Here is a 17,773-nt window from a genome sequence, read left to right on the forward strand (position 1 = left end):
GCATTTTATCGCTGTGGCATGCCGATTGGGCTGCACTTACGGACAAGCAGCTTCGGGCCTTGAAACCTATTCCCGCAGCTTGGACATCCTCCTCACGTCCTTCTCGGCGGGAGGAGGTCGTTTTGGCCCGGCTATGAATTGAACACTGCCAGTTCAGCCATCGCCTATTAATACGTCTTTTATAGTGTTGTCCCTTTTAGTTGCTGTTTTAACCTTGTGCCTTGCGGTACATTCCTAAATTAGTCAGAGCGCTAATGGCCATTGTAGTTGTGCGCCCTAAAACCACAAAAAAATTAAAAAAAGTTTTTCTTTGCAGTAGTGATGACTTCAGTAACCTCAAAACTTGTGTTGCTAAGACAGTTGCTTAATATTGACATAAAGCAAGCTGATTCTTGCTGAATGGAAATGAAAGTCAGCAGATCGTTTTTAGTCTAACTTACAAGATTCTGTCAGATGATCAAAGTTATTTCAAGTTTTTGGAAATAAATGTAGATGATGAAGTATTCTGTAGGAGTCAGTATACGAAATATTTCAGTGTTAAGTTGTTCAGAGTAATTTATTTGTGAAAGTGAGTTACAGATTGTGTACCTGAAATATACATATATTAGAATATCTTGTGTTTAATTTTTCCAAAGCATAATATCGTAAATAATAGTATTATTTTACAGGGAAAGTCCAGCTGTAAGCATGACAACTTAATACTCAAGAAGAAAGCCATTAGCACAATTGCTGGTTTTTCACACAGTCCACACAGTAAACCTCTGTTTGTAAATGAGGTACCAGAAGTAAAATTCTGAAATGTACATTGTTACACCATAAGAAGCAATAGATGTGTTATACTCCATATCACTGAATATGAACTCGTGGAACACTATAATTTAGTAGTGAGCTCTCAAACATTGTAAATGATTATCAGAACAAGCATTCTAGCAAACACTACACAACTAGGATTACATTGCTCTTTATGCCCAACCCAGGATACATATTTGAAATTACTTAAAAATCTAAACTGTTCACAGAAACATTAAACTTTATTTATTCAGTTGCATTTTTCACTAGATATAACCATAATTGCCTTGATTTTGGTTCTGGCTGGAAAATTTTGGGTCACATAACTTTTTAAGTAGTTTAGATAAGCAGTTTGATGTTTTGAAACTGGCTGTAAGTTCATGTCTAGTAGTTTGGTAGGAAAATGTAGCCTCTTTAGTAACACACTTCAGATCACTGTTATTACCATATTTGGCTTTAAAAATTTTCTTTCTCTTGGTGAAGCACTAGCACTAATAGCACTCCTATGTTTAGCTGTTTTCACATGGTCTTTAATATCACCATTTCCTGTGTGTACAACAGAAAATTCTCCAGTATAGTGTGTGCAATAAACACATTAAATGTTACTGTCAACACATAATAAATCTCAAAAATTTGTATTCATGTTGCAGGTTAACATTAAACACACACTTTCTTTTGCCCATTGCCAAACAATAAGATAAAAAACAAATTGAAGTAAAATGATCAAAAGTGTGTAGATGAGTTTCCTTGCACATGCAAACAACATAAACACATTGCCCCTGTTGTGTTGCCAAATGCCTAAGTGAAAAGTTGTGGTGGAATTGGTAGCCGTGTCGCCCCGTTGACATCAGTGCTTGCTCAAAGGCCAGCTGAGTGAGGTGTATGGTTGTAAGAGTATGTTTAAAAAGGCTAACTTGAACATAATATGTCTAAAATTCAAAAAGATCTTCACCAGGCCATCTCAAATTCTGGACATTTTTGTAACCCTGCACACCACTAAAAAATCAGGACTCTTCGGGCTAATCTTGGATGTATGCTAAGCCTATAAATGACTGGTTAGTTGCTCATCCAGTCTGTGATATAAAGGAATTTATCAATTATAGTGTAATTTTATAATGCTGACAACTAGTGCACTGTTATTTTAAGTTACCAGTTGCATTGTATTACGTGTGTCACATTGTGAATTACCATAATTGCCTTATCGTTATTATTATTATTGGTGGTTAGCTGTCAAGCAAGCAACTAAGAACATATCCTGCTTTAAACATAGCTTGTAGCTTTCTAAAATTCATTGCCTTTTTTTTCTTCAAACCCTTCATGCTACGTTATTGACCAAAAGTTACCTGAAAACTTAAGAAATTAATATATGTAAAAACCCTTGTTAACCAAACCAAAGGGGGAAGCTGTTGGAGATAACAGTTTTTTTGGTTATTTCATGGACACCTAAATACATACTATAGGGTTTTGTATTGTAATTACAGTATGTATTTTTGAAAGGATCTCTTTGTAGGCAGCACTTACTTACTTACTTTACTAAAGATGAAATTACATTTTTAGGATCATATTACATAGGTATACAATATACTGTACTTAGTAGTTTGTAGCACTCATTCAAAAAACTTAGTGATTTGTGTCAAACAATGGACAATGGGAAATCCAGGATGGAATGTGTATTGCTGACCAAAGGCCTTAATGGCTGAAAGCTATGATCGTATGTGTCTTTTTATTGTGCATATCGCTACTCAGCATCTCCGCTATAAGGTGAGTAGTAACTTTCCTTCTCGGTAATTTGTGTTTGTTTCTTGCATCCCTCGAAACATTTACAAGCAACCATGACCTGCTGTCTTTTCAGTAGCAGGATGCCAGCTGGCGTTGACTCCCTCCATTGTTCAATAAATTTTAGGATACCCTAAAAGACAACAAGATAGGTATAGCAAATCATCCACAACCCATTCATCCACTTCACACACAACCCCTCATTGCATCCAGCAATCTTTTTACCATTGGTGCCCAGTTTTTAAAATTATCTAAGTAATCTCTTTTGAGCCCCCTCATGCAGTTTCCTCTGACACATTCAAAGAGTTCCTGCTTTCACAGTAACACAGGTTTGTGCACACCTATAAATACACTCCTGGAAATTGAAATAAGAACACCGTGAATTCATTGTCCCAGGAAGGGGAAACTTTATTGGCACATTCCTGGGGTCAGATACATCACATGATCACACTGACAGAACCACAGGCACATAGACACAGGCAACAGAGCATGCACAATGTCGGCACTAGTACAGTGTATATCCACCTTTCCCAGCAATGCAGGCTGCTATTCTCCCATGGAGACGATTGTAGAGTTGCTGGATGTAGTCCTGTGGAACGGCTTGCCATGCCATTTCCACCTGGCGCCTCAGTTGGACCAGCGTTCGTGCTGGACGTGCAGACCGCGTGAGACGACGCTTCATCCAGTCCCAAACATGATCAATGGGGGACAGATCCGGAGATCTTGCTGGCCAGGGTAGTTGACTTACACCTTCTAGAGCACGTTGGGTGGCACGGGATACATGCGGACGTGCATTGTCCTGTTGGAACAGCAAGTTCCCTTGCCGGTCTAGGAATGGTAGAACGATGGGTTCGATGACGGTTTGGATGTACCGTGCACTATTCAGTGTCCCCTCGACGATCACCAGAGGTGTACGGCCAGTGTAGGAGATCGCTCCCCACACCATGATGCCGGGTGTTGGCATTGTGTGCCTCGGTCGTATGCAGTCCTGATTGTGGCGCTCACCTGCACGGCACCAAACACGCATACGACCATCATTGGCACCAAGGCAGAAGCGACTCTCATCGCTGAAGACGACACGTCTCCATTCGTCCCTCCATTCACCCTTGTCGCGACACCACTGGAGGCGGGGTGCACGATGTTGGGGCGTGAGCGGAAGACGGCCTAACGGTGTTCGGGACCATAGCTCAGCTTCATGGAGACGGTTGCGAATGGTCCTCGCCGATACCCCAGGAGCAACAGTGTCCCTAATTTGCTGGGAAGTGGCGGTGCGGTCCCCTACGGCACTGCGTAGGATCCTACGGTCTTGGCGTGCATCCGTACGTCGCTGCTGTCCGGTCCCAGGTCAACGGGCACGTGCACCTTCCGCCGAGAACTGGCGACAACATCGATGTACTGTGGAGACCTCACGCCCCAGGTGTTGAGCAATTTGGCGGTACGTCCACCCGGCCTCCCGCATGCCCACTATATGCCCTTGCTCAACGTGCGTCAACTGCACATACGGTTCACATCCACGCTGTCGCGGCATGCTACCAGTGTTAAACACTTCGATGGAGCTCCGTATGCCACAGCAAACTGGCTGACACTGACGGCGGTGGTGCACAAATTCTGCGCAGCTAGCGCCATTCGACGGCCAACACTGCGATTCCTGGTGTGTCCGCTGTGCCGTGCGTGTGATCATTGCTTGTACAGCCCTCTCGCAGTGTCTGGAGCAAGTATGGTGGGTCTGACACACCGGTGTCAATGTGTTCTTTTTTCCATTTCCAGGAGTGTACGTGCTTCATATTTACTACCTTCAGCGCTTTGTTCATGTTTTTGTTTCATAAGATACTATTTTGCAGGTTGAGTCTCAAAAATAGTACACAGCAATTCAATTTAAATATAGCTATTATGCCCAAATCCATTGGCTGAATTAGACTGATAACATCTTGGGGAAGGAAACATACAGCAATAGTGCCACCTTTTTAAATCACAGGGGTGTGTTGGCACATTGTCAATTAATAAGATTACTTTTTTTCACAGACCTTTGTCAATTAAAAACTTTCAGTACAAACTTATCACTAAACCATGTTGAGATCGTAAGACAAATCAAGAATTTTTTTGTGTCCTATAAAAATGGTTAGCACATTTCAGGCAACATCCTTCAAGGCTCATGATTTCTTTTGACATCCTGATACACATTGTGGGAGGGGGAGGGGGGGGGTTGGCAATCTGTGTGTGTCAGTGGCATTTAATACCAAAAGAACAGTTATCAATACTTTTTTCATTTTGTGCCCTGGACCAGACGTTTCTTTTGAGGAAATTAGGGATTTTGTAGGCAACCTCTTGAAGTTAATACTCATTTCATCGACTTTGTAAATTTGGTCCTTAATGTGGTCTTGAGTGTAATCTTAAAACTCAATTTTGGAAACACAACAACAGTTGGGTCTGCAGATAACTTTTCTCCACATACATTCAGTTGCTGAATGCTATATCCATTTTTAAACCTGTCTAAATACAAATAGCATGGAAAAAAATTTGTTTCCTCTGTCAGCTAACATTTTAGCTTTTTCTTGCGCTATCAGCCCCATCAGAGGCATGCCTTTTCCTCATTTCTGGATGAACCAAAGATAAAGAGCTTCACACACTTTTTTAAAGTCGGATGGTTTCAGTGTTTTTATTTGATATTTTTTGCAGCTTGTTCTAGAAACGTAGATTAAGACATCACCCATTCAGAACAAAGGAAACACCAACTCTGTAACTAGCTACAGCAGTTATCAATAAACTTCCTTCTTCAACTTCTTTGATAAAAGCTAATTTATCAGTGAAAGTAATCACAACATCTTTCCCCTTAGTCACGATAGCACAAAAACATACAGTCAGTGGAAATAAACAACTTAAATGCAGTATTGTTGGAAATGAGCTGCATGTAGACTGTTGAGTTGGTGGCTGGGAAAGAAATCAAGGTCAGACATTCACCTCTCCCTGCTGGCCAGAGCCCCGCACAATCTTGTCTTTCGAATTATTTCTGTGCAGTACAGTGTTATTTCTGGTCTTGCAATTTTTAGAGGTGTTTTGTATAACTTGGGTTTCACTTAAACTGACTTAGGTGAACTAAGGTGTCAATAAACTGTTTTTGATGGGGATGACATCATGACCCCTCTTCTTGGAATCTGTCATTGGAGTTGTGAAAGTTTGCCTCATCATAGAGATAAAACTGAGTCTTGGAAAAATAAGTGATAACTCACGACATGAACATGACTTCGACAAGCATCAAAATGTACATGTATTATGTTCAGGTTTGTCTGTAGGTACTCAAGAGAGCCATTAAAGTGTTTAGCATCCAGACTTGTTTAATATTGTGTTCAAAATTGATTGTGGATATGTGTAGAATATGACGTAGAACACAACTGATGCTGGAGTGATGTAACGTATTATATTGCTTCTCTTTAAATTGAAATATAATATTTCTTTGGATAACTGTACATATTCATTTACTTGGTTCTACATAAAGTCAGGTTTGTCATAGATAAGAAAATTTCATCCTCCTCCATTTCAAATTATTTAAATCTTCAGACACTTCAAATATACTAACAGTGTTATACCTGTCTAGTGTCCCTGGATTGTGATAAGCATGGACATAATGCTACAAAAAATGAGTGCTCTCCTATGTGATGGTCGGCTGTCATTAACATTTTATAGGAACATTTCATAAGGAACCACCAAGCCCACAGTCACAATACTCCTGTATTGATGTGGTTTTACTGCTACACAGTCCAGTTGGGCCACAGTGACTGCTGCAGTCCCCCAGGCATTGTAAGCTTTTTCAATTTCATTGTATGACTCCTGCTTAAAATGAAGGATTCAAGTGAATTACTGTATGTTTCAGAATACTGTCATTGATTTAAAACCATTATACATCAATTTCAAAAACATTCTTCACGCAGCCTCAGAATGTCATCATCAGTCATACTGTGACTTTTGTGACAACAAATGTGTGGGAACTAATTATGCATGTAATATGTTTTTTGAGTCACATAGAACTTTGTGGAAGCAGGAATATCCATTTAGGGGCTGTCCAAAGTACTAAAAGAGTGAACAACTGACTTTAATCCACCAATGGTCAGAAATAATGCATCATGAGGTAATAATTGGGAAAGCCACACTCAGAGGTTCTTTGAATGCAGACTGTCAGGGAGGTCACAACGTACCCATAATTTCTATGGGTAGCGACTGGAGGTTCCAGAATTAATTTTCACTCAGCAATTGTGTGTGTGTGTGTGTGTGTGTGTGTGTGTGTGAGAGAGAGAGAGAGAGAGAGAGAGAGAGAGAGAGAGAGAGAGATGGTTTGAAACTTCCTAGCACATTAAGACTGCTCTACTAACTGAGCTATCCAAGCACAACTCATTTATTTAGCGCCATCAGTGGACATTTTAAAATGTATGGATGTCATCAGTTGTGTACATTCATATATTTATACAGTTTGTTGGTACATGTAGTTAAACATTCTGACATATAAGTTATTTACAATCATTTTTGCTCCTTATCAAAATATTGTGAAAAAAAAGCTATTTACAATCATTTTGTACTAAGGAATTCACTTATAGTGTAAAAGCAGTGTTCCTGCAGAAACAATTTAAGATTTTTCCTAAAGCGGTACATGTTATCTGCTGCTTTTATTTTCCGCAGCAGATTTTTATACAGTTTTACACCTTCATACAAGAAGCTATTTTGAGTCTTATGTTTATTCTTCCTGTCTAGGTGAAGACAGTGACTTGTTCTTGTACTATAGTTATGAAAACTGCTATTTGTGCCATAATTTTCTATATTTTTCTTGATGTACACTATGGTTTGGAATATAAATTCACAAGGAACAGTTGGAATTTCTAACATTTTGAAAAGTTCTCTGCCGTGGGCCCGCTTACTGCTTTTTGTTATAATTCTTACTGCTTTCTTTTGCATTTTAAATACTGTTTGTAAATTCTGAGCACTGTTTCCCCAGATCAGATATATGTTTCTCAGTGTACTTTGATCCACTAAAGACATGTGTGATCTCTACTGACTGTATTCTGTTTTCTAGATATGAATGAAACCATTTGAGAACCACTCCCCTTACTCCTAGTGCCTCTAATTTATGCGACAGATTATGGTGGTCAACTGTATCAAATACCTTAGACAGGTCTAGGAAAAGGCCAGTTACATAGCTGTTCTCATCTAGTGCTTCTAAAACTGTTTTTGTAAATTGTGCTATTGCAGATTCTGTACCTCTACCAGACCTGAAACCATGCTGGTCATTGCAGAGGAGGTTGAATTGACTTAGATAGCTCAAAAGCCTGTTTTTCATTATTGTTTGTATCACTTTGGAAAAGCATGACAATTGGTCTGTAGTGCCTATTAAATAGTGTTCTCTCCAGGAAAATTATTACCTTCAAGAAATTTAATGCTGCTGTGGAACCAAGCATAAAGAGTTTGTCTTAAAAATTGTATGAACTCATAATATTTAATTCTGTTTTCAGCAATTGGACCATCCAAATATCATCAAATATCTGGGATCTTTTATTGAAGACAATGAGCTCAACATTGTTCTAGAGCTTGCAGATGCTGGGGATCTTTCACGCATGATAAAACATTTCCGTAAACACAGACGCCTCATACCTGAAAGGACTATATGGAAATATTTTGTTCAGTTGTGTAGTGCTGTTGAGCATATGCACTCAAAACGCATAATGCACAGGGGTTAGTATAATTATTTAATAATTTAATCTGCAGAAAAGTAGAGTGCTGGCATTTGTGGCAACAACCATATAAAATAATAATGATAAACAATGCAAGGTGTTTAAATGGTAGAACAAAAGCAAAGATCTATTGCTTAAATAAAATTGTTGCATTACTTGTTTCTAGAGTATGACATGTAAGACAAAGGAAAGAAAGATTGGAGCTGTAATTAAAAACAAATGTGAGCTTAAATATTATCAGCAACTTTGACTCACAAGAGTAGGTCAGAAGTTGTGGATAATAGACAGAGATTCAAGTCTGCATTCCAATTTTAACATTTGTTATTAATTAAATTTCCCCTATTTGTCAAAATAAGCATTTGCATATTATAAACTGTCTCACTTATTTGAAGAATTTGTGAATATTAAACAATGCTTATTTATTTCATCTGTTGTAGTATATTAGGATAAGTATAATCTGCATTATTCTCTAACAGTAACTTAAGATTATACTAATATGCACTTGAAATATTATCCCAGGTGCAAGATGTAAGTAAATTGAAACATTCATTGCCTGATATAAAGGGTGAGTCAGGAGGAGAGGTGCAAGCTTTGAGGGATGATACTAGGGGTGATTCTGAACAAAAGAACTCCTAATAAACATACGCCCTTTCCTTACCCGTTTCCGGGTAGTATGCTGACATGGTGTTTGTCTATGGTTTGTCCAATGGGAGTTCCAGAGCTGCTGTGCGAGAATACCAACAATGATTTCTGAATTGCAGAGTGCCAGATAACAAGCACGGATTGCGTGAGTGTGGTATGCTTCCCAGCATAAATGTTGTCTCTGGACATTTCGTACAACAAACTCTTAATGAAGTTGAGAACATTCTTCAAGTAGTGGAACGCAATCGTACCACTAGCTCTAGAAGAATTGCTGCTCAACTGGTATTCCACAAGCATGAGTGATATGCACAGTATACGAGCACGGTCTATATCCCTATCATCAGCAGATTGTACAACATCTGCATGAAGGAGATGCTGCCGCCCAGCAAGAATTCTGTCAATAGATCATTGCCAATGAGCAATTAATTCCACGTATTCCACTCACTGATAACTCAACATTTACCCACAGCAGAATCAACAACACACACGCAACTCTCATGTATAGGCAAATGAAAATGTGCACACTACAGTGGAAATTAATTTTCAATGACGTTTCTCAGTCAATGTGTAGTGCAGTATTATTGGTGACCAACTCATCGGTCCAGTTGTTTTAGATAACCATCTTACTGGGACACACTATCTTGAGTTTCTTCAAAACTTGTTACTAGAATACATTGGGATATCTCTTTGGCAACACAAGCTCATATGTACTTTCACCATGACGGAGCTCCTACACATTCCGCACGGCCAGTGACACAGTATCTCAACACAACATATCCTGGTCATTGGATTGGTTGCCATGGAGTCATTACTTGCCCTCCGAGGTCACCCATTGGATTCCTGTTTGCGGGTGTGGCTGAAGAGCGACGTCTACAAGTGCAGAGTGGACATGAGACGACCTTATCACTTGTATTTTACATGCTTGTGCCCAGGTATAGGAGTGTAAAACTGAGCTCCAGTCGGTGACACAACACTTGTCTACAAGAGCAGCAACATGCATTGAAGTTGACAGTGGACTGTCTGAACATATTCTGTAAGGAAATGTACACAATTAAACAAACCATAACATAACAGTATCTTAATTTACTGTCATCTGCACCTTTCCTGTTCTTAGCTGTTTTCGTTGGTTTACTCAGAGATGGTTAAGAAAAAGGCATATGTTTATTAGAAGTTTTTTTGTTCAGAATCACCAGTAATATCACCCCTCAAAGCATGTACCTTTCCTCCTGACACACCCTGTATATTGCATGTTCACTGCCTTTACCCATTGCTGAAGGATTTCATTCTTACTTCTTTTGCACAATCTCTAACTTTAATGAAGTTGCCATATATGTATTTATCAGTACCAGCCAAGTTATGTATCCTGGAGCCTCCTGTTTGGTAATGCGTACAGACTCCAGATGTAATGTAATTTTGCCTATACCATCACATTTACTTTCACATTCAGTGGTACTGCAAACCATGGCTTCTGCTTTTTTCTCTTTGATACATCGTAACTTCACCCTCTTGTCCAGATTTCACCAGTGACAATGAAACTGGGAGATAACTTGCTGACTCATCTTCAGTTTCATAAACTTCACCAAGAATTTTAAACAGCTGTAAGTGCTAACACTTCCTTTGCAGATATTAAACCAGCAAATGTTTTCATGACATCACAAGGTGTTGTAAAACTTGGTGACTTGGGCCTCAGTAGATTTTTCAGTTCCAAAACAACAGCTGCTCATTCACTTGTTGGTACTCCTTATTACATGAGTCCAGAAAGAATGTATGAACAAGGATACAACTTTAAAAGTGATATTTGGTCCATGGGATGCCTCCTTTATGAGGTAAGTTGCTGCAGAAGTTTATAACCACATGATACATTAGACTGTAGTCTAATTGCTTTCCAGTAACAGTATCTGACAACATGTTTCAGCTGGCAGCCCTACAGTCACCATTCTATGGTGAAAAAATGAATCTCTATACCTTGTGCAAAAAAATTGAGAAATGCTGTGTCCCACCTATACCATCTGACATTTACTCATTACAGGTAAGTGTGTGTGTGTGTGTGTGTGTGTGCGTGCGTGCGTGCGTGCGTGCGTGCGTGCGTGTGCGCGCGCGTGTGTTCTAATGTCTAATAGAGATGAGTGGCTAGCACAGTAAAACTGAAACAAAAATTAAGGAAATAAATATGTAGAGACTAATAAAAACTGGTATTAGACAGAGTCAAATCTGATTTTACTGCTTCTTGTGATTTTAAATTTATTGATTCATTCACAAATCGTGTTCTTTAAATCCTTTCATGAAGGAGAACCTTAACGAATGGGGAATGAGTCGAGTTATATATTAACAGGCATAAGCGACCATGGCTGGCTACTTCTGTGAAGTACACTAGCAACTGATTGACTAGTGCTAATGTACTCAAACTGATGATTATGTTAATTATTTTGAGATTATATTATAGATATATGTTATGAGATTTGAAGAAGACCCCTTATTATGCTAGCAGACAAAGTAATAAAGAACAGTGAAAGATACATAGATTCCTCGTTTGCTGACATGATTAACGTGTCATTTAGCACAGGAGTCTTCCCAGAAAAACTACAGAAACCAATTGTCAAGCCTATTTACAAGAAGGGGGACCAGTCTGATGTTATCAGTTACTGGCCTATATTATTGTTATCTGGATTTTAAAAAGTAATTGAAAGGGTAATGCATGAAAGACTGTCTCATTTTCTTAATAAAAATCATATTCTAGCTAAAGGGAAAACAGGTTTTGGAAAAATGGGTCAACTGACACAGCAATTTATAACTTTTTAAAACTGTTCATACATTCTGTAGACAAAAATGAATTAAACTGTGGCCTGTTTTTGGGCCTATCTAAGGCTTTCGATGTCATTGACCATAATTTACTGCTCAGGAAACTATATTGCTAGGGGGTTCGTGGAGTAGCACATGATTGGTTCAAATCGTATCTTTCTAATAGGTATCAGAAGGTAGAGATACAGCATGCGGGTAAAGTCTACTCATCGACATACCACAGAGTCAGGTATGGCGTGCTGCAGGGCTCTGTACTGGGGCCATTGCTGTTCTTAACATTTATAATGATTTGCCAAGCTATTTATCAACAGCAGATGCAGTATTGTTTGCTGACGACACCAGTCTATTTGTCAAAGCTACAAATGAAACTGGCTTACTGGAGAGAGTCACAGTAGCCACAGAAGAAGCAAACATGTGGTTTACAAACAACAAATTAGTTGTTAATGACAAAAAACAGTTTGGATGAACATCAGACATATAACAAACAAAGTAAAAACTCACCTAGCTGTAAAACTTGAGCAGTGTAAGACAAAGCAACCCCCCCCCCTCCCCCCCCCCCCCTCCCACACACACACACAAAATTTTTAGGGCTATGGCTAGATGGATGTTTAATGTTGGAGAAACACACAGAAATGTTAAACAAAAAATTAAGGCAGTATTGTTATGTTCTTAGAATACTAAAAAATTCCTGTAGTGTTGTGTTCATACTTTGCACTCATACATAGCACACTAAGATATGGTATCATATTTTGGGGGAATACCAGTTTGGCCAAACATTCATTTGTGCTTCAAAAGAAGGCAATAAGGATCATCAGAGATATGACATACAGAAAATCATGTAAAAAAGCTTTCAAAGAACTACAAATCATGACTCTACCATGTATCTATATTTATGAAAGTGTATGTTTTATGAAGGCACGCCAGGAACATTCTTTGTTAAACAGTCAAGTTCATAACTACAAAATGAGAAATAGAGACGACTTTCCTAGATAGTCACACAAAAGCTATGTATCCAAAAAGTGTTCTTTATCAGCCAAAAATCTTATTTAGTGCACTACCAAAGGAAATTAAAAGTATACCAAAATTCCACACATTCAAAAAAGAACTTTAAAAAATGTTAGCAAGAATTTTTATAGTGTCAAGGAATACTTAAGTCACAAGCATTCAATACACAGTAGCTTATTTTCTTCATTGCAATGATTCAAAATGCTCATTAAAAACTAAATTGTATTCATCTATTATTCTAATTTAGCATATTATGAATGTTGTTATGCATATGGTTTCATGTTATATGTAATAACATTTTATTTATGGGCATATAATGTAAGACAAATCCTACATCATTTTTATAATGATGAGATACAAGGATGCTAAATAAAGTATTTATATTTAAGTATTTAAATTAAAAGGTGGTGCTACAAAGTCTGCAAAATATTTTAGTACTGTAGCTGAGATATCATTGTAGACAGAAGAGTTACTCTTTTTTAATGACCCAATGATTTGTAATCTCTCTAGCAGATGAGTACAAAACCTGATTTTTGGTTGTGGAATAGGCATTGCCTTTGTAAGAAAGTTTATTGGATCTGCTTTTGTGGACCATTTGTATACCCTTGTTTTCATCTACAGTTAGAAACACTTCATTGAATTTAGTAGTTAATGTCATGAATTCCATATCCATTGCATGACTACTGCAGTTATATGAGAGTTCAGTATCATTTTCCTTTCTGAGGTTATGACTACATATCAATAATGCTCCAAATTGTCCTTAGCTGGTTTGTAATTTTGAATTTCTTGTCTGTTGTATGTAGGACACACAACACACCCTGAGGAATTTTGCAATAGTGCTTATAACGCATTTTAAGTCTTGATTAGAACTATTTCTTTGTGTTAAATAAAGATCTCTCTTCCTAGAAAAATATGTTTTGATGTCCTATGGCCTTCATTTGTTGCTGGGAATTTTGCTACAGGCATCAAACCAAAAATGGCCCTCTAGTTGGCCCTCTATCAGTACTACACAAAATTAAATTAATATTGAAATTTTATATAGTTATATTATTTCTACTCAGTATTACTAGTACAAAATCTAACTTCCAATACAGTTTTAAAAAATTGCTGTTGGGGTCCTGTACCTGTACCCTGCGGAACTGTTATCTGTATGTTTCAAAATTTGTTATTGAAATACAGCACTGTAAGAGCTGCTCAGTGGAATATTCATTCATGTCTATGGCCTGGTACTTTATTCACATTTTGTGCATACAGGCACTTCCTTCTCCTTGCATTAGGCTTAGAGTAATACAATACTGACATGTTTCCATTTTGGTTTGTCTGTTGATCTTCTGTTATTTCCAAATGACATTCTGTTATGTATAGCACATCTGTAGAAATACCTTTAGGGTTTTAAGTTTCCTGTAGTATGGGGTTTCTTCTGTAACAAGATCCTTATGGAAGAGCACAAATGCATGATTACCCTCTGTGCTGTCTAAGTTAACATTTGTTGTTTCTCCAGTGATTGCTGCAACTGTGTCTATTGCTATTAGGCAGCTTCTACAATATATTAGAACATTTCAGCTCAGGGATGTTAACTCTAATGTTAATGCTAAACAGTTATTGATCCTGTGAGTATATAGACAGATGATAGTGGAATGTACAATGTTACATATATTCCTTGTTTGAAGCATTATATTAAACAAGCAGCTGAGCAGAAGAAGATGAGGTGATGTGGCTTTTTCAGTGTATTTGGTTTTTTTTTTCTTTTTTTCCTACTGTTCATAAACATGTGTAAAGTAGAGTTTCAATTGTTTGATTTCATATATAAAATGGTTTAGATATAATTATCTGTGTGAGTAGATTAGAACATGTCATTATTTGTTGTTAATGCACTATACAATAGCAGCTTGCAGTGGCTGCTTCTGTCTATTGATGTGTAACTTGACTTGGTCCACGTACCCAAAGTCTGTCCTTGTTTATGAGATTTACAGAACATGTAAATGAATGAATGAATGAATGAATGAATGAATGCATAAATGCAGAGGCTGGAAGTAATGATAGGAAATACTGGCAAGTTGAAGCTTTGAGTCAGACCACACAAACAGTTTACGAAAAGGAGTCCACAAAACATGTGATTTTCCAACTCAGTAGGTTTGTGAAAAATACCACAATAACAAATATTTTAGAAGTAGTAAATAATATGTGCTTTGTCATGCTACAGAGGTCATACCTCTGTTGGCCAAGAAATACATGATGTTTGGAGAATCAGCGTGAAATCTCCTGTCAGTGAAGCTGCGCCATTCCAAGCCAATCTGGAGATTTCATAGAAAAAGGAAGTGGCCCAAATGTAACTAGTATCCAAAGAGAAAGTTCAGATAATGTACTTGGTACAATATATGATGGGCTACACAGTATGGGAGATTCCCAGATTTTGGAGACGTCTCAAAGAAAGTGCCCTAGGACAAGGAGAGCAACTGTTTTGAGTGGTGATTCTTTTAGGCATCATCCAACAAAGAGGAAAGCAATATTTAAATGGTGCAATCCCAAGGTTAAATAGTTCGCACGAAGTAATGGCCGCTATCGACAGGGGATCTCAAGTTGATTCCGTATTTCTAGATTTCCGGAAAGCTTTTGACACCGTTCCTCACAAGCGACTTCTAATCAAGCTGTGGAGCTATGGGGTATCGTCTCAGTTGTGCGACTGGATTCGTGATTTCCTGTCAGGAAGGTTGCAGATCGTAGTAATAGACGGCAAATCATCGAGTAAAACTGAAGTGATATCAGGTGTTCCCCAGGGAAGCGTCCTGGGACCTCTACTGTTCCTGATCTATATAAATGACCTGGGTGACAATCTGAGCAGTTCTCTTAGATTGTTCACAGATGATGCTGTAATTTACCATCTAGTAAGGTCATCCGAAGACCAGTATCAGTTGCAAGCGATTTAGAAAAGATTGCTGTATGGTGTGTCAGGTGGCAGTTGACACTAAATAACGAAAAGTGTGAGATGATCCACATGAGTTCCAAAAGAAATCCGTTGGAATTCGATTACTCGATAAATAGTACAATTCTCAAGGCTGTCAATTCAACTAAGTACCTGGGTGTTAAAATTGCGAACAACTTCAGTTGGAAGGACCACATAGATAATATTGTCGGGAAGGCGAGCCAAAGGTTGCGTTTCATTGGCAGGACACTTAGAAGATGCAACAAGTCCACTAAAGAGACAGCTTACACTACACTCGTTCGTCCTCTGTTAGAATATTGCTGCGTGGTGTGGGATCCTTACCAGGTGGGATTGATGGAGGACATCGAAAGGGTGCAAAAAAGGGCAGCTCGTTTTGTATTATCACGTTATAGGGGAGAGAGTGTGGCAGATATGATACACGAGTTGGGATGGAAGTCATTACAGCATAGACGTTTTTCGTCGCGGCGAGACCTTTTTACGAAATTTCAGTCACCAACTTTCCCTTCCGAATGCGAAAATATTTTGTTGAGCCCAACCTACATAGGTAGGAATGATCATCAAAATAAAATAAGAGAAATCAGAGCTCGAACAGAAAGGTTTAGGTGTTCGTTTTTCCCGCTCGCTGTTCGGGAGTGGAATAGTAGAGAGATAGTATGATTGTGGTTCGATGAACCCTCTGCCAAGCACTTAAATGTGAATTGCAGAGTAGTCATGTAGATGTAGATGTAGATGTAGTATACTTACTAGTACTGTACACAATTGAAGTGTACTGGGAGGTGTTACGTTAACAAAGTATAGCAACAAGATGAAAAACAGCATAAGAAAAAACTGTATGTGTTCCACCAAAGTATCAGTGGTCTCATAAATCAATTGGAGTTTCTAAGTTTGAGACAAAAGCTACAGTATCTGTAAGTTGTGCTCATATAACATGTCTCACAAAGTGTCTTGTAAGAGGTGGAACTGAAATGCCTCGAATTTAAGGCAACACATTAGCAGCAAGCTATTGTAGCACTATTAAGGAGAAAGGTGGAGCTGCAATTTATGTCAAAACTAATTTAATATTTAAATCTGTTGACTCAAATACTTACTGTGTAGATCCCCAACGTGAAGCCTGTGGAACTGAAATTACCACACATCATATGTCAGTGGTAGTGTACAGGGTTCCTCAAGGAAAAATGGGCATTTTTTAAACTAACTGGAACAATGTTTGACCTAAACACATTCCAAAATTAAGGATTTAATTATGAAGTGTGACTTCAGTATGAATTTCTTAGATAAAAATAACAGTAGGGAAGAATTAACACACCTGATGGAGTAGCTCAACCTAGGTGCAGTAGGTAACTTCCCTACTAGCATAACTGTAACGCTCTAATTGACACTATATTCACTGAAAGAGGCTAGAGCAGCTGTGTCATTGTAAGTTAAATTGTCAAGGGACTGTCAAATCATGGTTGACAACTACTTACAGTGAATGACATCAGCCGGTGTGATAAAGCTAAACATTCCTTTAAATCTTTCAGGCTGGCCACTGATAACACCCTAGAAAATCTCAGCCTGTATTTGCAACATATTGACTGGAGATCTATATATGTGTTCATATGGAAATGAAGGTTAATGACAAATGTAATGTCCTCATGAGTTTGTGTCATTGCTTCAAACTGTGTTAAAAAAGAAGGAAAAGTTCTAAAAACTATTATCAAGTGACTGAAGGAAACTATGGATTACCAGAGCGGTCAAAATTTTGTATAGAACAAAAAAGGTTTTATGAATCGCGTAGGTATCTGATGACCCCATAAAAAAGATAATTATAAGCATATTAATAGTACTGTAATATTAGAAAAAGTGTCAATAAAAATACAAAATTTTGTAGATCACATCTGAAATCCAACAACAAAGCAAAAATCATCTGGCAGGTTATAAGAAGGAAGAATGGGGAAAAAAAGAGTACATATTGTACACAGAAATAAGCCATGTTGGAAATACAGTAAAATCATTGAGGAGATTGCTAAAAATCTTCAATATGCATTTTTTCAACAGCTGTAGAGAAGTGGCTTACAGCAGCAGCAGCAGCAGCAGAGTCATTCAGATGCACATAACTCCCATC

General features: G+C 38.1%; 1 protein-coding gene across 2 annotated transcripts in view; it reads left to right on the forward strand.

The window, feature by feature from the left end:
• The window catches only part of LOC126272410 (serine/threonine-protein kinase Nek7-like), a 60,226-nt gene that overhangs the window by 17,874 nt on the left and 24,579 nt on the right, over positions 1 to 17,773 (forward strand). For both annotated transcript variants that reach the window (XM_049975243.1, XM_049975242.1), the window contains exons 2-4: positions 8,061 to 8,280; positions 10,545 to 10,747; positions 10,837 to 10,950. In XM_049975243.1, coding sequence (XP_049831200.1) covers positions 8,061 to 8,280; positions 10,545 to 10,747; positions 10,837 to 10,950 — 537 coding nt within the window. The remainder of the gene's footprint in view (positions 1 to 8,060; positions 8,281 to 10,544; positions 10,748 to 10,836; positions 10,951 to 17,773) is intronic.

The sequence above is a fragment of the Schistocerca gregaria genome, chromosome 5, assembly GCF_023897955.1.
Source record: "Schistocerca gregaria isolate iqSchGreg1 chromosome 5, iqSchGreg1.2, whole genome shotgun sequence".
Classification (NCBI taxonomy): domain Eukaryota; kingdom Metazoa; phylum Arthropoda; class Insecta; order Orthoptera; family Acrididae; genus Schistocerca; species Schistocerca gregaria.